General features: G+C 30.2%; 1 protein-coding gene across 1 annotated transcript in view; it reads right to left on the bottom strand.

Moving 5' to 3' along the window:
* Nucleotides 1-21,317, bottom strand: part of LOC106460874 (cyclin-G-associated kinase-like) — a 42,299-nt gene that overhangs the window by 8,455 nt on the left and 12,527 nt on the right. Inside the window, exons 7-19 of the mRNA XM_013920629.2 lie at nt 20,556-20,645; nt 19,126-19,261; nt 17,728-17,877; nt 14,687-14,852; nt 12,788-12,840; nt 11,778-12,049; nt 7,828-7,961; nt 6,763-6,876; nt 5,680-5,760; nt 5,282-5,399; nt 4,673-4,752; nt 1,485-1,675; nt 569-684 (exon numbers count right to left, since the gene is read on the bottom strand). Coding sequence (XP_013776083.1) covers nt 569-684; nt 1,485-1,675; nt 4,673-4,752; nt 5,282-5,399; nt 5,680-5,760; nt 6,763-6,876; nt 7,828-7,961; nt 11,778-12,049; nt 12,788-12,840; nt 14,687-14,852; nt 17,728-17,877; nt 19,126-19,261; nt 20,556-20,645 — 1,701 coding nt within the window. The remainder of the gene's footprint in view (nt 1-568; nt 685-1,484; nt 1,676-4,672; nt 4,753-5,281; nt 5,400-5,679; nt 5,761-6,762; nt 6,877-7,827; nt 7,962-11,777; nt 12,050-12,787; nt 12,841-14,686; nt 14,853-17,727; nt 17,878-19,125; nt 19,262-20,555; nt 20,646-21,317) is intronic.

The raw sequence follows: 21,317 nt of genomic DNA, 5'->3' as shown, positions 1-21,317 counted from the left end.
CGATAGTTTATTTACCCAAAGCTCTCCACCATAACATTTCTTGTTTTTCACAGTATCAAAGTACATTAATAAAGCAATAAAATTAAAAGAAAACAGATGTAGAAAGGTTAAAATCTACTGTTTTGTTCGTATCTTTCTAGAATCAGAAGAAAAACTACATATAATTTAATAATGTAAGCCTTTACAGTACTAGATGTATGCATCCCATATTTGTTATTTTCCTCAAAAAAAAACAAATAACCATAGACATAAATAAACACAATTACTAAGCTTTAACATTAATGACATTTTATCAAAATGTACGTGGCAGAAAAAACAACAAAGGCCTAAAATGTCTCTTGAAATATTAACATTCTGTCAATCAATCATAGTACATAAAGAGAGAGATATTTATACTGTACTAAGTTTCACTGTCATTTATTTCAATCTTTTTTGTGTGTGTGGGGGGATTAATACTTTTATGACAGTCACAATTTAGAGAAACTAAAAATCTTAAAAGGCCATCTCAGCTTGGCAGGGGCAGACCCCCCCCCTCCAATACCCTGGTGGACATACTCTCGGCACTAACCTGTGTCAATCCATTATTCTTCTCCTGACTAACAGATGTTAAGGTTTCTGGTGGCGTAGCAACAGTATCATTAGTTTCATGTAGCTGACTCTCGTTTACTACACTTGTAAACTGGGCTACACACAAAAACAAGCAGTAAAAGCAATATCAATAAATGTTCAAGCTGTAAAATTCAGAATGATATATATGTATATATACAGACACACACATAATTCGTTTGTGGGTTCATTTTATTCTTCATTTTAATTTACCTACAGCTCATCTATCTCATAATCTCATATATTCATACTAAAATAAAAGAAACCCAATCCAAATGGGATATGCAACTGTAGGCTCCTGTTTACAAGTGTATAACCTGATAAAAGTAAACATCAAGACACTTAATTAAACATGATTACATTTCATCCTCTGTAAAAAAGCTCAAAAGTCGTTTAACAATCAAGACACTTATTTAAACATGATTCCATTTCATCCTCTGTAAAAAATCTCAACAGTCACTTAACAATCAAGAAATTTACTTAAACATGATTCCATTTCATCCTCTGTAAAAAAACTCAACAGTCGCTTGACAATCAAGACACTTACTTAAACATGATTACATTTCATCCTCTGTAAAAAATTTCAACAGTTACTTAACAATCAAGACACTTACTTAAACATGATTCCATTTCATCCTCTGTAAAAAAACTCAACAGTCACTAAACATTCAAGACACTTATTTAAACATGATTCCATTTCATTCTCTGTAAAAAACTCAACAGTCGCTTAACAATCAAGACACTTACTTAAACATGATTACATTTCATTCTCTGTAAAAACTCAATGGTCGCTTAACAATCAAGACACTTACTTAAACATGATTCTGTTTCATCTTCTGTAAAAAACTTAATGGTCACTTAACAATCAAGACACTTACTTAAACATGATTCCATTTCATCCTCTGTAAAAAACAGAATGCGGGGTGAAAGGTCAAGCTTGTTCAAGCCCTCCCAAGGAGGAGGTTTGTTGGAAAGGCTAGGTTGTTCTTGACTTTCAACTTCAACTCTAAGTGTTACTGTAAACCCATCAGGATAACGATCCAGTTCTTCCACACAATCCAAGTGTTTTCTGAAATACAACATTACAAACGTAAATACCAAATGTAAAAATAACAAGATTAGTTCTTCCACATAATGTACATTATTTCTAAAATACAATATTAGAAGCTTGAACATCATGTATATCAATAGATTGAGCCAGTTCTTCCACACAATCTTAGTAATTTCTGAAATAGAGTATTTTATATATATATATGACTATCAACTATGTAAAAATGAGCAAGATCTTGCATACAATTCAATAGTCATTCCTGGTATAAAATATTGAAATATCAAATGTAGGGTTTAAAAAATCTTCTTAAATATGAATGATTACTAAATTGCCTTGTGGAATTTAATATTTTTTGTAAAAACAAAAGATACTGTAACATTTGTTCATAACAAACAGTATATCTACACGAACAATGGATGTTTGATGATGTATTAGTTTGAGTTGTTATAAAGTGGCTTAACAGAAAGTGCTAGGGGTTAAAGCAGTTAGAGGTTTTGTAAATTTTTACAGCTAAGCCTGACAAAGAGCATATGCCAGAAACATAGTTAATAAAAGAAATTTTTGTTATAGACGTGTTTTAACTGTCTACAATATATCTTGTAACATTTTTCCATATCTTGCAGTCTTTTTATATAGTGTCTCTAGGGGTTAACCCTTTATCTCAGTTGGTAGAGCAATCACATGATGTAAGACAGGTCTTGGGTTTGTGTCAGAGGCAAGGATTCTATATATTGTGTTAAAAGTTGAAGATACTCTACTGATAAGTTACCAAACTTCACTTTGAAATTCAACATACCCTAATGAAAGGTTATCAAACTTCACTTTGAATTTAAATATACTCCAATGAAAGGTTACCAAACTTCACTTTGAAATTCAACATACCCTAATGAAAGGTTACCTAACTTCACTTTGAATTTAAATATACTCCAATGAAAGGTTACCAAACTTCACTTTGAAATTCAACATACCCTAATGAAAGGTTACCTAACTTCACTTTGAATTTAAATATACTCCAATGAAAGGTTACCAAACTTCACTTTGAAATTCAACATACCCTAATGAAAGGTTACCAAACTTCACTTTGAAATTCAACATACCCTAATGAAAGGTTACCTAACTTCACTTTGAATTTAAATATACTCCAATGAAAGGTTACCAAACTTCACTTTGAAGTTAAACATACTTTACTGATAAGTTACCAAACTTCTCTTCACTGTGAATTTAAACATACCCTAATGAAAGGTTACCAAACTTCACTTTGAAGTTAATATACTCTGATGAAAGGTTACCAAACTTCTCTTCACTTTGAATTTAAACATACCCTAATGAAAGGTTATCAAACTTCAATTTGAATTTAAATATACTTTACTGATAAGTTACCAAACTTCTCTTCACTTTGAAATTCAACATACCCTAATGAAAGGTTACCAAACTTCACTTTGAATTTAAATATACTACAATGAACTTCACTTTGAAGTTAAATAAACTCCAATGAAAAGTTACCAAACTTCTCTTCTCTTTGAAGTTGAATATATTCCACAAAAAACTTAACAAGCTTCTTTTCTAATTTATCTCCTTTATTATTTTTAGCATAAATTTACTTCTCATTTCAACTTAGTGAACAACTTTGTTTAGATACATTTATATTCTGCTCCATATCTCCATGGGTTTTATTAGTATATTAATCCACATGTACTTCTGTTCAACCTGAATCAGTTTTAGATTCTAGTGGTGAGGGTTTCTCTTTCTTATAACTTGTAGAGAAAATAATTTGTTAATAATTTTGACTGTCTTAAGGTTAAGAAAACACACAAGATAGAGCAACAACCATTAGACATAAAATCACATTTTAACCTTCAAATACAGCATCTATATCAAAACAAACATTACCCGCATTCAGTTTAATAATTTGTTTCACACTTTAAGTAGTCTTTAGTATTTCACAGAAATTACAGCCTCTTGAACTCTTCTCCATATATCACAAAGCTGAATTTTTACAACTTGCAATTATAGTTTCTTAATCAACTTTACTTTTTTACTTGCAATCATGGTCTCTTTGTAACCCAAAGTTCTATTTTTTTTACCAGTAATTACATTTTCTTCATAAAACAAATTGATTTTTACCTGTAATTATAGTCTCTTCGTAACACTAAGTTGTACTTCTTTAGCTGTAATTATAGTCTCTTTGTAACACTAAGTTGTACTTCTTTACCTATAATTATAGTCTCTTTATAGCAGCACGTTGATTTTGTAACAACTGTTAGTTTCTTTATATAATCAGTGTTTTACCTGAAATTATAGTCTCTTTGTAACACTAAGTTGTTACCTGTAATTATAGTCTCTTTGTAACACTAAGTTGTACTTCTTTACCTATAATTTTAGTCTCTTTATAGCAGCACGTTGATTTTGTAACAACTGTTAGTTTCTTTATATAATCAGTGTTTTACCTGTAATTATAGTCTCTTTGTAACACTAAGTTGTTACCTGTAATTATAGTCTCTTTATAGCATTACTTTGATTTTCTAACACCTGTTAGTTTTTTTATATAATCAATGTTTTACCTGTAATTAAAGTCTCTCTATATCACAGGTTAGAATTGTTTATATTTGCTTAAACTAATTTAGTGCTTATTATTTTTCTTTTGTACACTAACACAAAACAATCCATCTCTTCGATCATAAAATCAACAGATTTTTCAGGGCTTTCCTTAAAAATAATGAAGCAACATATTTCTTTTTTTACTGTAATGACAAAATCTACTATTTAAAAACAACTTTAAACAAGAACTTTTGACAATATGTCTCGTTAAGTAATACTCTTAAATCTATGAAAAAAAGAAGTAATTTATCCAACAACAGAAATTTCTGAATGTATTATTAGAAAACTACATCTACAGATAAGCATGTGTTATTTGTAAACACACAAAATGAATATAATGTTGTCTAACACAATAACAAGATTGGTGATCAGGTGTTCTAAAGATATACACTATGTTTGCCTTAGACATAACAGTACCTGGTGAATGTCAGAACTTCTGTATCTGGCTGAACAAAACCAGTGAAGAGTTGAAACTGAAGTATCTTGATAGCTGTAACCTATTAAAAACAATTCCTTCCACTTCAAGAATGGGTTTTTGAGGGATATAAGTATGTATGATATTTAATTATATAAATATCAGAAAAAGAAAATTGACAAAGCATGAAACTGATAATTATTTTATTCTAGCATGATATTATAAATTTGAACGAAATAATTATATTAAAAAAAATCAACTTTTTGTAATTTCCAGAATATTTTAAAACCTCAGGTTGGGGAAATGTATTTAATTAATTTAGAGGTATTTACAATAATACTTAAAAATTAATTTAAAAAATGATGAAAACAGGATATACAACTTTTAATGTTGAGAAAAAAAACAAAAACAAGATAGATGCACTACTTAAGACCAATAAGAGCTTTTTTGTTTCTAAAATTCAGTATATTTTGTCCAAGCTATGTCATATATTTCATATTATCAACTGTAAGTCATGCAAGTTTGAAACTAGATGATTTGACAAATGAATAACAGAAACCAATCACTTTACTGGCTACTAGTATATCCTTTTCAGAAATCAGATCACCAACCTTTCCTTGTACTTTGCCTCCAAAGGTAGACCTCGCATGATGAATCATCACTGTTATGTCTCCCATGACTGACACATTCAAGGGTATGACAACATGTTGGTCAGCCATGTTGAAATGCCTAAAAATAATGAACTGAAGTTTAATAAGTATTAAAAACAACAATGTAATATGTTGATCTCAATTTTTTCACGTTATTGTACTCCATGTTAAGCTTTAAATAATTTCTTTTTTTATATTATTACCACCTCAAATTTTTTAACACAATGAAATTTTTTAAGCTATCACTTAGACTCAAGCATTTTTCATATGCTAAACAGTAACTGTTGATCAAACATCATTTCAAAAAATGTAAATGTTAAAACCTAAATCACAACACTAGTGAGCCTTAACTGACTTACTGTATCTTCTCATATTCCTGCGATGTAGTTACTAATCTTTCTTCTCCTAGATAAACCTCAGCAAAAGGACGACAACCATCTCTGTAATAAAGAAAAGGACTAATTCCATTTTCAGTAACTTTTAATAGAAGAATTTTTTTAATGAGCAAACAGCACATGTAATAGTTGATTTTGGTTTTATCTTAATATTTAATAGATACATATGCTTTCTTTCACTTATGACAATGCATGTGCCATATATCAAACCCAGTCATCCTTACTTCATATCCTGATACATTATTATTATTATTTTTAATGTTAAACACTTGAAACACCATAAATCAACATGATTTGGTGTGTATTTAATTAATGTCAAACACTTGAAACACCATAAATTCACATGATTTGGTGTGTATTTAATTAATGTCAAACACTTGAAACACCATAAATCCACATGATTTGGTGTGTATTTAATTAATGTCAAACACTTGAAACACCATAAACCCACATGATTTGGTGTGTATTTAATTAATGTCAAACACTTGAAACACCATAAACCCACATGATTTGGTGTGTATTTAATTAATTTCAAACACTTGAAACACCATAAATCCACATGATTGGGTGTGTATTTAATTAATGTCAAACACTTGAAACACCATAAACCAACATGATTTGGTGTGTATTTAATTAATTTCAAACACTTGAAACACCATAAATCCACATGATTGGGTGTGTATTTAATTAATGTCAAACACTTGAAACACCATAAACCCACATGATTTGGTGTGTATTTCATTAATTTCAAACACTTGAAACACCATAAATCCACATGATTGGGTGTGTATTTAATTAATGTCAAACACTTGAAACACCATAAATCCACATGATTTGGTGTGTATTTTAAATTAATGAGTTGCAGCTATCAAGTAAAATGTCTACAATTAAATAATACTAAAACTGAACTACTCATATTATTATTTTGGAAGGAAAAAAAAAGCAGATGTTTAGAAAATTTAACAACCAATTACACCAAATTTACAACACTTTCTTTGCTCCTCAACATTTTTGGTTTTTTATGTCAGAAAAGATGAAATATCTAACCTTAACTTTGTGAAGAGAGGAACTGGTTTCATTTCAATGGACAAAAGCTTTACCCTTCTTGTATGAGGCCATTGTGGGTGTGTTGAAACTAACTGGGCTACATAATCTATATATCTAAAACAAAATACATACTGAGTATTAATATAAAAGCTAACATCAGTCAGCTGATGTAAACTTAAAACACGGCAAGATAGTGCCTTGGAGATTTTAATGAGAGAAGTTCTCTTTCTTATCTATTTGAAAATGATTCAGTATATCTTACTTTCTCATTGATAAAAAAATGGACTAGAATCTTACTTTCTCAGGAAATAATTATTGATAAAAAAATGGACTAGAATCTTACTTTCTCAGGAAATAATTACTGATAAAAAAATGGACTAGAATCTTACTTTCTCAGGAAATAATTATTGATAAAAAATGGACTAGAATCTTACTTTCTCAAGAAATAATTATTGTGGACCAGATTCTATTGATGCATGCTTAAATGAGGGCACTTGCAAGTTTCATTTCATTAATTTGAATTTAATTTCTTGACAAGTTTCTAACTACAGTAAATACTTTTTCTAAAGTACAGCATTTTAACTTTACATATTTGAAATCAATAAAAGCATGTAAGAACATGTGCTTATATATGGGTCTTCAGTTTGAGAAAGCATTAACTAAATGCCATTTGCTTTGACAATTCTTTTAATTCATAAAATAATTTTTTTTCAGTCCAATTGCTAATAACTTTATAGAATATACATGAAAATGTATTATGACATTATAACTTAATTACTTTGCTGGTGTACATTTTACATATTTTTCAAAGCACACTACTACTGGAATTCCCCATGAACACAATTATGAATTGATACTGGATTACTCTGCCAAAAATGTAGAGTTTTCACACTAGGAACATGTGATGTCTAAAAATGTTAGGGAGGTTTATTTAACCACTGGAACCATGAGTAACACATGGATCTTAACACTATTACTCCTTTACATTCCAATTTATGTACCAAACCCTTTCAAAATACAATTCTAAAACAACAGCAAAACTAAGAGAATGTAAACTGTACTTACGTTACTTGAGATGATGTAAGACTCACTGGACATCTTCTCACAGCAAACAATTGAAGTGCTTCTTCTGGAGTCTGAAATGCATGACACATCACCAGGAATGCACACACAAGAACAGCAGAAGATACTTTTCCATCCTTAAGAAAGGAAAATACAAAACAATTATTATAAAACACAATAAGTTTTAATGATTCTGAAGATATTACACCAGTTAACTCTCTCAACACAGACTCGGTCAATTTGACCTACCACGTGACCTCTTTTTACTCATTTAAAGTCTTTATAGATTTAATACTTCTAACTTTCAATATAGTGTGTATACATCTTCACAAAATTTGGCAGTCTTTCACATACAAAAAAATCTTATTTTTTTAGTGAAGTATTTTTCATAAACTAAAATAAAGATTTGTTCATGAATATATTGAGTATTTGTTTTGAATAGTCCATGTGCAAAGTGATTTTCATGTTAAAATTTAAAATACTTTTCTTCATCTCAAATTTCATTTGTGTAATCTCTAAAACCTCCTAAACACATTTCAAATGTTTGTTTTCAGTAAAACTTTATATTTTATGTTATTTTATTTACCCTAACTCTATTCAAGGTTGGTAAATTTGACTGACCTCATAACCTCCCTGCCAAAAATTTGAAATAAATCTAAACTACCCTCTTTTTCTTTCTAGAATGACTTCAAATGTAGCATGCAACTACATTCGTTTATCCTAAATAGCTTTGAACTCTTAACAGTATACATCTATTTATAATTAAATGTTATTGCCCTTTGAACCATGTCTAACTACTATCTACACCATTATAAGTTGTAAGTCACTTGGGGAACATGTAGCTCACATTATGCTATTGAATTACATTACCCACGGGCAACTACAAGCTGCTCGCATGTGTGCCTCGTGAAACATTTTATTATATTATTATTATCTATTTTACCTCATTTAATCTTAACTAACCTAAAAAGATCACTATTTTTACATTTTAGTTTCTTTTATAATAATAAATAAAGAATAAATATGAAAAACAAAAAATAAGGTACTTATCCAATCTTCTTTTTTCTTGCTGTCAACTGTTGATGACACTTAACCCTACTTTTTTTATACTAATGGTAGTAATACACTAAATAATTTTTATTTAATTAAATAATTCACGAAAGAACATCGACTAATAACATGCAAAAAGTAGACAATTTTCTCTCACTCTCAAAAATTTTCTGGCTTTCTAACTATGTGACAAGAGTCATTACAAATTCATCCAAGTAGTCATTAGCTTTCCCATGGGAACGAGCTTGGACTCTTGAGTGAAACTGATGATTATCTGTTCAGAACACAATGTTATACAATACACCATTTTGCTAGATAAAAAAACCTTGGTTTTCTATCGGTTATAGGCAATATATATAATGAAACATAAGAGAGAACTATTAACAAATCCTGAAAGAGAGGATGTGACACGTGGATGTAGTAGGAGGGGTCTGATTTTCTATTTGATAGCTCTGTAACCAAACAAGATTGAAAGCTATAAAAATTATGGTTTGTATGAGCAATGACCATTTTATAATGAGTAATTTACATTGAATTTTGTATTTTCTGGATGGGTGGTAGCTAAAATAGAAAAAAAGAAGATGCCTAGAGAAAATGTGTCACATTAGCAAAAATTCAGGATTTTTTTTAATATCGCCTTGTAGAATTAAGAACTTAAAACTTACATACTATTAAAATATGGATTATCAGCTAAGAGTTTATGCTATAATAATTGGTATAACATAAACAAAAGGTAGTTTAATAAATTTTGAATGTAAGACACTGAAACCTTGTGTCATGCACAGTAAAGGATACCTGTGGCGATAGGGTTAACAGAAGTTATATTGTAAAAGAAGACAACAATTTGATGTTTGATAAAGTTTTCATTTCCTTCAGTATTAACTCATGTTCTAAACCATACAGGAGTAGTATGTGTGATAGAAGTTCTCCAGCTTAGATTAGTGGATGATAAATATGCATAAAATTCTTACTCTTTCTTAAGTGCAACGCGTGTTTTGAAACTAGGCTGTAAAATAATTTTATTATGAAAACAACAAAAAAGAAAACAAATAAATGCAACAGAAGCTAATAAACTAATCAATTCTGTTATGACTGTCTGTGTCAATTACATCCACCTTATCGTAAGTTCATTTAATCATGATCTAGTAACAAAAACCAAAGAACAACAGTTAATGATCCTAATCGAAAATGTCTGTACCTTTCTACATCTGCCTCATCACAGTTCACTTAGTTCAAAAAATAATTTAAAACGAAACTTGTGTAAAACATCTATATAGACAATTGAAAGGATTATAATGTTAAAATCATGACACAATAAATAATTATTAAAACAGGAACTTGCTGTAAAAAAGACTAAATATACTTCGGTGTTCTATGACACCATCTTCAAGAGTAACGGCTGAGGTATGGTTGGGACTTGTATAACCACATAGTCATTTAGATTCCTGTAGCACCATCTAGACTTAAACTACCCACAGTTACAAAACATCTGTCCAGTACTTTATTATTTCTAGACTAGCTTCCTTGTTTAATATGATATCTTTGTTTTTTCATTTTCAACAGTTTCTCTGATATTTAATTCAATTTTAAATTCTACCTATTTTACCAACTTAGTGTACTCCAATCTATAAACATGAGATGTTTCCACCACATGTTCTGCTAATAGTGGTCTGATTAATTATATTTTTCTATGGCATTTTTATGTTACTCCATCCTAACTTTTAAAATTCTACATGTTTGGCCAATGTATATTCAACCACAGATACAAGGAATTTTGTAAATTTTTTACAATTGTGAAATGCTACAACAAATCTATCCGTGCTAGCCATCCCTAATTTTGAACTGACAGAGTAGGTGGTACACAGTTAGGCTATTCTAATCAAATATTGGGATTTCATCATTACTTGTATAATGCTCCCACATTCCCAAAACATGAAGCTCACGATCTTGTGGCAACAAAATGCAAACCAAAGACCCTCAGATTGATAGTACTGCATTCTAACCACAGGACCATGTCTAATCAGTTTTCAGAAGCTAAAACAAAATCTATTCAAACTCAGTATTTATTGAATTTCACATACTACTGTACTTACTGCACAAAAAATTCTCTTTTTAGTTAAATTACTTAAGGAGTCATTCCAAGTTTCACTAACCATGCACAAGCTACAAATGTTGTGTAAAAAAGCATGTAAAAAAGATCATGACTTATTAATCTTAGTTGAGTAAGTTATTAAAATTATTTATTTCATCATTCCTAACTCAAACAATTATTTAGTCATGTGCATTTTCAAATTACAAAAGATTCAATTTAACATTATTCAAAGTAGAAATACTGAACATGTTCAAGTTTTATGAGTGGGATCTCTGTGGATTCAAACAATATGACTGCAAAAACTAACATTTCTTTTATGCCATCAATCAACAGTTTAAATATCAAATAAATAAAGAAGAGTATACTGATAAGAAAAGTAGTATATTATTAACCTTTGATGCACTTGATTTCTTTAGAGAAACAATTATGCAACTTTAAGTTACAAAATTATGCAACTTTAAGTTACAAAATTATGCTTGAATTTTGGGAAATTACCACTATCTCATTTCTAGACCTACAAACAATGTCCAAAACTAATGGAAAATAAAATAAAAATCAGAGAAAAATTCTCAGACTAAAGTACTAGCACAGTGTAAAACACTAAACTATTTAGTGATCTAATGTTATTGAGCATCTTTACGAATTCCCTCTCTTTAAATTGAACCAAGTCTCCTCATACATCCAAGCAATCACATCAGTATCATGGAGTATCATTTGTTTCTTTAAACAAGCATGATGTTAATTTAAACTCAGCAGGGATGTAAAAGATAGAAAAGAAACATGATCAGTATGCTGTAACGTAATTACTTACAATACAATGGACAACACAAATATTCTTAGGATTCTGTTGAAGCCACCAGTGCATGTTTCTACACAACCCAACTAATGTTGCAAAAAATGGTGCTCTTTTCGCAGGCCAGCCCACTTCTGTTACTTTGGATTCAAACTTTAGTGATGTATACGTTCGACCCGACACATTGTAAACTGAATAATGATTACGATGTCTAGTGTCAAGAAGTCCTCGCACATCCTCTATGTGGTTTCTGTACGTTGATTCTAATCCTTCAGCTGGGAAGGACATAACTGCAAAAGTGATATTTTATAGTTTTAGATAACATAAAGCCTTTTTAAATCTAAAATGTTCCACTACCTGTACAGTACAATAGCAGAAACAAAAATCAAGTAATTTATAAAAATATGCATGGTTAGGAAAAACTAAAAAAATTTTGGATCATGCCATTAATTATATATACAAATAATCTTAATGGAACTGAAATGCAATTATATGTACACTGATCAAATGTTAAGGAACTACAATGAAAGGAAAAAGTACAATAAAAACACAAATGACTACTGGTCAGTTTGGTCTGGTATTTCAAAGAAACTAAAACTAATGTTTATCTACTTATTAAAATCTTCTTTACAAACATCCAACTTGCAAAAGAAATAAGAAAGCAACATTGTTAATAGTTTAGGTCATACATTTTAAAACAAACAGTGTAACATTTCAAAGCTATTTTTAAGCCTAACAGATGTGAATAACCTAACAATAGATACAGAAATATGTACAGTGTTAAACTGATAAAATATTGTGTAATGCAACTGCTAGTCAACATTTATGTACATTACTCTATTTTTTCTTATCCTCCTTTCTGAAATTATTCTCTGTAAAAAATCTCAAATAATGAAACACTGGACAGACAGTTAAAGCATTAGAATGCAGATAACTCAGGTATTAACAACAGATTAGAAAAGTATTACAGTCAACATGGAATGACAAACACAACACGATATATGACAAATCAAACAATCACTTATTACCTGCTATCCTTGAAGTTATATAGCTAAAGTCCAAATCTGTCTTTGTTATAGTTCTGAAAGATGAAGACAGACACATTTTAAAAGCTAATGTGGGCAGTTATTACTGAATTAGGAACAGGAAAGTAAAATTTAATGATGTAATAAATTTCTAAGAAACTAAATAAAAAAGTATTATAAACACTAATAAAGTCACTTTCTTTAGTCATATTTTTACTGCTTTCTGTAATATTGATATAATAATAAAAAAACTAAATATGAAACAGCAATAAAGAACTTAAATTCTAATGTAAGTTATTAAAAACTAATTTCTATTCTTCACGCTACAATCTCCGGAACAATGCTATACAAGTGCTTCAGAATGTGTTAATCTTATTCACATTCCCTCACTTTCTTTATCTTTACTTACACACACATATATAAACTTTTTAAGGCTTTTTGTTTGCATTTTGTACAAGATTTATTCATGGTAAAATTTAAGAAACTGAATCAAAAAAGTAATTTTAAAATTAAATACCCAGCTACTTTTTTTTCATAGCATTAAATATCAGATTACAATGAGTATGAGACAGAAAAAAGTATGACAAACAATGTGTTTGGTCACATTTCAAAATTATGAATGCTGTCTGTAATTAGTTAGAGTGACAAATGTTTTTTTTTACTTTTCTTGTCACCAAGTGACATGTAAGTGTGGTATCTCTGTGATTTTTTTTGCATACATTTTAGAAATCAGTTCATTAACTTACTGAAAATCTAGCAGTGTTAAATACTTGGAGTAAAGAAACTGAACCACAACTCACAACTACAGTTTAGTTTCTACCCACACACACAAAAAAAAAAAGGAAAGTAGATACTTAATAAACATACACACACACAGTTCTTACACTCTTTCTATGCTATACTTAACCACTCACAAAGATAATAACAAAATAAGATATACATCTACAAACACACTAAATGTCTATGTACATCAGATGGGCTAAAAATTACTATACAGTTTGATACTAAAGAAAATATTGCAACAATAACTGAAAGCAGTTTAATTATTGTTTGTTTCAGGGTAATAGTTAGATTAAAAATGAAACAAATGTAGTATCTTTTGCCCAGTCCTGTATATATTCTAACACAGAGAGACCAGAAACAAACAGTGTGGGACATACAGAACAGAGAACTAAAACTAAGGATAAAATTATAAAATAGTACAACATATTCTATATAGAAGAGTATCTGTAAATGTAAAACTCACATACAAACTATCATTTCAACAGAATCTTCTTTTTTCACTGTTGCTGCAAGACTGATTAGTGATAAAACAAAAATGCAGCCCCATGTCTAATACAATCATCCTATTGCCCCTAATTAATACCTCCTCTCTAATCAATCAATACTAGTAACTGACAAATGTCACGTAGTCCACGAATTTCCCAACTTTTTTCACCATAGCAGAAAACTTGAAAGATGCTTTGGTGATGACGATGAAAGAAGGTTACCCGAGACATGGCAGGACAGCTTCACAGGATTTTTTGACACTTCTAAACAATGATTATCAATTTTACTGTGATAGTGAGCACTGACGTTCATAGCAAAGTTAGAAATAAATAGGCTATGTTTGCTACCACTTATTATAGACATATTTGTTTGTAATTGAGGTATTATCGTACGACCCAATTAGTCTATAATTAGCCCCAACCTTAGCAGTCTGCAATGTCCCCAGAAGCAATACAATATTATGTGTGGATCAGAAAGATGAATTATAGACAGTTCAACATGCGAGTCTTGAATATAATATACAGGGCATTGAAGAGATGCTGAACAAACAATAAAAGGAATTTCAATAGGTTCATTAAAACATGGGTCAAGAGGTACACTTGTGTTACAAATATGTATAAACCACTGACTTACTGTTGGACAGTTTGCATGAAGTTCTTCAATAAGTTTCCAGCACCTCCTCGTATAGAAGTAAAAAGTCCACTACTTGCTGTCTGGCTGGAATTTTGGGAGGGACCATGATTAAGATGAGGCGGAGGAGCTGGTGTGTTGTTACGATCACTAAGTTGACCAACATGGGCTGTTTAAAAATGTTGATAAGGCTAGATCTTAACTTCATATCTCACATGGAAAAATAAAACAAACTTAAAAAAATGTACACACAACTAATAAATCTAAAAGCTTAAATGAATTTTTATTTTTTACCAGTTTTGGATTTGGCATCTACAGAGTAAAAATATGAAACATAGCAACCCAAGCATCAATAGTGGAAAAGCAATCTGTATTCAGACTTTAGCCTTACAAGCAAAAGTACCTGACCCAGTGATGGGAAAAGTTTAAGTTAATCTATTAATTTATATTATTTCATGGACTTTAAAAGGTTAATTCTGTTACACTCTTGGTTTCACTCAGAGTCAAAGCTTTGAGCCACTTATACTGCCCACCTCGAAAAGTAATTGTTGAGCATTTCAGTCATGCTAACAGCTGCTTAACAATATTATACAGTAAATCTACATTTTTATTGTTTAAGTTACGTCACATTTTGAAATGTGAATGATAGTGTGATTAATCCCTAATAATTTAGTGTAGAATTTCCATCTTGTGAAATAAAACTTGGCATCAACATTATTCATGTCTGTTCTCCCGTCATTTCAAAAGTGAATGTTGAGCTTTGCCTATGTGTGCATCTTTTCAAATGCAGTGCTGGTAGCATTCAACATAAACGGGAGACAGACAAACGTTCGTACAGACACCACAGTTCCCAGTATAAATAAGATAAGGAATTGTATTTGGTGCTTTTTGTTTTTACTGTCCTCTACAGTTTACGTATTAGTGATCAAATCTTGTATTAAATTTCTTTATAACAATTTTCATACCATTTTCTCTTATGTCTGTTACCACCAAACTAAAAAAAGGGGGGGTATACTTAAAAAAAAGCAGTTCCACTGGAGTTACAAATCTATCTTCAAAACATTTATTAAAATATTGCATGACATGTAATGAACTAAAAAGAGAATTTATAATCTGTGACCTTTCGAGCATTTTCAGCACACGTATAATTATGGGGGGGGGGGAGTGCATTTCCACTTTTTTTTTCTCTGTGGGATATAGTATACACATGACATCACAATAAATAAGTCAGGCTCCCACACACACTTTGCTCCCAAATATCAAATATTCAGAATTGCAATCAAATTTACTATCACAAAACTCAATGTAACACCTATTCACTAAAACTACATGTAGAGATTGTTAAAAAGAAAATGAACCAAAGTTGGTTTCATTATAAAGGTTAAGTCTGTGTATCATTCGAGTTCTTAAGTTTTATGGTATAACTCTCAAGAGCATTTGAAGTAAGAAATAAAAGTTAATTTAAGTTTATATATTTTATTTTGTACTGTTCTGAGATCAAATGCCCTTAAGTTTGTTTCCTTATATGTATATACGATCTTACATTTTGTGAAATTTCTAATTTAAACATAGGATATGATGATGTACTGGGTGTTTCTAAAGTCATTCCATCATTCAGACAAGTGTATTCAAGAAACCAAAGGGCACAATACTGTGAAACTCAGTATGTAGACTATTCAGTTTTATGAAAGATAAAAAAAAAACTTTAACCTTATTCTAATGTAAAAAAATTAAAATTAAAAGTGTAAGTCATTTTGGGGGGAAAATATATCATGAGGGTTCCTCAGTGCTTGGCACATGGACCCTCAACGTTTTTTTGGACACTTGAAACTTTAAAATAAAAGGTCCCTTCACCCTCAAACTTTGAAGCCTGGAGGAAGCACAAATAACCAAATGTACTTTTCTTTGTCATTCCTTTGTCTGACAAAATCCTATTTCTTATTAATGTATTTAAATTGATAACTGTGTATATATTGAACATTTAAAACACAATTAACCTTTTCCAACCCAGTAGCATCAAATTGATCATCTCTGATCTTGCACTAATAAAAGTTAATAACTCAAAAAATCACTAAATCTAAAACATACTTTAAATACAGCATGATAATCATAGAACCTTTAAAGATATAAATATTAATTGGTCTAAAAGCCATTTTCTACACATGCTTATTAGGCAACAATACTATTTAGGCCTAATGATGTCAAGGCAAGATTAAATTTCAAAGCAGGTTTATGCATGTTGTAAAGTAATTTTCAAAGCAATTACTTTGAAGAATATGCCTTTCCCATGGCATACAAACAATACAGACCATTAGTAACTTACATTATTTCAAAACACGAGCACTGCATAGCCTCAAGACGTACTAAGTCAAATTTCAAAGATTTAAAATCTATGAAAGAAGTTTATGGCCTTATAGATTGCAATAAAAAAACAATCATAGGTTTTAGCTGTGATTTTATTAGCTTCAAAAACATGGAAGTTGTAAAAAAAACATGCAGAAAGTCAGATTTTATGTCATAAGCTTCAAAACTTTACTGCTTTCAAACTATTTGAGATAAAAATAAGCAACAAACTTCTACAAAAATGGACAAACTGTATCTACATATGTGCCAAATTTAATGATTTCCACCATCTCAATAAACACTATAACAGGAGGGCGAAAATTTAAAAACTAGGGTTAACAGTTTGGAATTTGTAAATTACTTCATCCAAAACTAGGGTTAACAGTTTGGATTTTTTAAGTTACTTTATCCAAAACTAGGGTTAAGAGTTTGGATTTCTTAAGTTACTTCATCTAAAACAAATGTTAATAAATCATGCATAAAAAGAAAATATGAAATCTCAACATTTCATTAAAATTTTATTTCGGAGATAATCTGAGAGGAGTGATCAGATAGAATTTTTCAAAACTTGGTGTCATTTTGCCTCTATAAAATCACGAGATACTGGGCTGGAAATGGTTAATGTCTAATGAACTTCTAACAATTTTTTAAATTTTTGAACAAGATACTGAAAAATTACAAAAAGTATCATGTTTTCTAACCTGGACTAGCAGGGTTGCTTCCTCCTATGGGTTGTCCTAGCCTTAGGGTCTCTTGAAGGTTTATTTGCCTGGCTTCTGCAATTTCTAGAAGACGTTCGACTACAATGTCAATATTAGGTCTGTCTACAGGATTGACCTGCAACATTCCATCTGAAAAGTCACATGGAAAATGGGATAATTTTAGAAGTTGAAAAATGCTTGAGTCACTACGCATTTTCATTATTACATAAAGAAACAAGAAATATCAGATGATGTAGTGTTGTTCATGCACATTAACTGCACTACAAAATATTATACAGGAGTAATCAGATTAGATTTTAAAAAATGCTTGCACTTAATATGCATATTAGACTATTATATTAGAGCCAGGCAATATCAAATGAAGCCAAATGTTTGTACCTTAGACATCCCAGTATGTTCTCACTCACAATTTACTTTGAAATGTTACATGCAGGAACAATAAGCACTTGGATTTATCACTCATCTCCCCATAAAATAAAGTGTCAGGAGTAAAACTTTTTATCACAGTTTGTATTTTGAAATATTGCATATATATGAAAAAAGCTAAGTATATTATAATATTTTAGAAAAATAATCACAGAATTATACATTTTCAATAATTCCTGGAAAATTGAGTGACATCACCTGTCAAACTCCTGATTCGATCACAATGACCACAAAAAAATCAAATTTTCTAGCAAAAAGTGTTATTTTCAGGCAATGAAAAGTATAATTCAAGCAACCATAGTTGCATCTAAATATTAAATGAATATTAAATTACATATTGTTCTAAAATACTGTGTACAGTGCTAATATTAGTGTGTTAAATTCTTTTGTGTGTGTTTAAATCGCAGATTGGGAGACATTGTTTTCATATTCCCCGTGCTACTGTACACAGAATTTTAGAACAATATGTAAGGGTGCTATTGGTCAACATCACATCTAGCACGGGGAATATGAAAACATTGTCTCCCACTCTGTGATTTAAACACACTAAAAAGAATTTAACGCACTAATATTAGCGCTGTACACAGAACTTTAGAATAATATGTAAGGATGCTGTTGATCAACATCGCATCTGCTAATATTAGTGTGTTAAATTCTTTTTTGTGTGTTTAAATCACAGAGTGGGAGACAATGTTTTCATATTCCCCATGCTAGATGCGATGTTGATCAACAGCACTCTTACATATTTTGTCAAAATCTGCATTAAAATGTAGCAAAAAATGCATAAATAACAAACATAACAAACTGTAAGTGTCAAGAAGTCTTTTCTTTAAAGTAATAGTTCCAAATTTATGATAAATATTGGTAGACTAAGATTTTAATAATACTGAAAATATTCAAGTTTTTGAGACTCATAGAACATAGTCTTACAACATAGTCTTAGACACTTACATATCAGGTCATGAAGCACTTCAAACTCTGCATCATTTTGTGGAATGGTGTACTTTCCATTAATGATGCGCAGTTTTGCAGAATCTTCGAAAGGATGCACTCGAAAAGCTAGTAAAAACAATACACATCCCAAGGCCTGTGTACAACAAAGAAATATCTTCAAACCTTCCTGAGGCATCATCAAGAACACTTCTACCATTACAAGCTTATAAATTATACAATACAAAAGGTTTGAGCTAATATGATTCTAAACTACAAGGACCAAACTTTTTCGTAATACATGTCACTGTTACACATGGGTGACTAATGGAATTTGCTAATCAGTTAATCATCAGGCTCATTAACTGATATTTTAACAAATCAATTATATTCACATCAGTTTCGGACAGTTGGAATAATAAAAAACAACTAACAGAAACACTAACTTTGATTAGTTTATTATTTTCATGAGTTATGATACAAAATGATTACGCTTACCAACCTTGAATTAATAATAATGAGAAATCATAAAGGCAATATTTCAATTACTTAGATAGTTGAAATAGATGAAAACTAATAATTGGAAATACTAATATCAATTAGTTCAAAACTTTCTTGACATTAATTAATTTAATCATAATTTCACTTAATCGAGTTTTACATGACACTAACTGACATGATTAAAGCTGATAGATTATTGATTATATCAACTTTTCTTCAAGTAAATCACTCAATTCTAGTAACTGTGATGTCTGACACCAGTCATGTGTTGTTACAGTACACTTAGCTCATACAGATGACTTACTTTATACAAAAGAATGAACAAATTGTTTTTTATTTATATAAAAATCTGCTAATTCATATAGTAAATAAAACGAAACTCACTGTCATTAGTTGTGTATAATGCTATATTTGCTTTAAAATATTTTATAACATTGAAAGCTCATAAGTCACTGTTCTGGAGGCCTTTTTTTCAATATCAGAACTTATCAGCTACATTAAACATGATGATAAAAAAAGACTATGCAAAATGTTTAGTAAAATGTTCAGTAGAAAAACATTTAATGTTACAGTTTTAAGTGGCACAAGCCGGCAAGGCAGAGCAAAAGATTTTTACATGCTTCTGATTTGAAATCTGTAATGAATTAATTAGGAGGAATGTGGAACAAAGATATACAGTTTAGTATGCTTTTTATCAGTAATATTAGAACTATTGGTTTCATTGTTTAACTGTTAAGGATATGAAATAGTAAACATTAATATTTTGGCTTTAAATTAAAATTTTTATTGATACTTGCCATTACAGGCATGTTCATCAGGCTTTTTCATAATTGAGTTGAAGTCTATAAATAGTAACAATCTACTGAGAAAGATAAGATAAAATACTCATCACTTCCATTTAATCTTGAACTACTCATAATTCAAAGTAAAAATAAAAAAAAACAACTCACCCAAATATCCATAGCTTGATTGATGGGATAATTATTATAAGTATCGAGAATTTCTGGTGGTCTGTACATTGGAGTTGTGTGCTTTGACATCTAACAAGAAAGAAACCCAGCTATATAATACAGCTGATCAAAATTTTATCAGATTTTTCCTATCCCTTAAATTCACTTTTTTATACTGCTTACCACAGGTGTGGTGCATATACTGTATCATATTGAGTAATTTTGTGTTTTTGTTTACCACAACGCTCAATGTAAAGAAATGAGTAAAGCAAGAATATTATGTGAAATCCTTATTTTTTTTTTATATAATATAAATAAGGGTGCATAAGTATCCCAGAAGTATTTATTAATGGTATACTTTTATTTTACATTTTCTCGTGTAACCCAAATATTGTTAAGGCCCCTTAAACAAACAGTCTTGGATCTGCTAGCAAGTTGGCACATAAACAGTTTAGAAAAATTGAATAGAGTTGTTTAAACATGTGTTTAACAACAAGTAAAAACTTGGAATGGTCTATTCTTTTACTGGGGTGTGTCTGTGAGCCAGACTAGTTTCAGAAAATTCCACTCCTCATCAGTGACCCTGGACACTACTACCAATGAAACAGCAAACCAAACCAAGTCTTTATAGTAGTGAGGTATCAAAAATCCAAATGGTGTATTTAAATGTTTTACACTCACAAAAAAGAAACCTATCTTTCTATAGGTATTTGAAGAACTTGTAGCATTGCGCCACAATTTAGTTCTTCGTATTGTTAGCCG

This window comes from Limulus polyphemus, unplaced genomic scaffold (genome assembly GCF_000517525.1).
Source record: "Limulus polyphemus unplaced genomic scaffold, Limulus_polyphemus-2.1.2 Scaffold852, whole genome shotgun sequence".
Lineage (NCBI taxonomy): Eukaryota > Metazoa > Arthropoda > Merostomata > Xiphosura > Limulidae > Limulus > Limulus polyphemus.
This window is presented reverse-complemented; position numbering and strand designations above follow the sequence as displayed.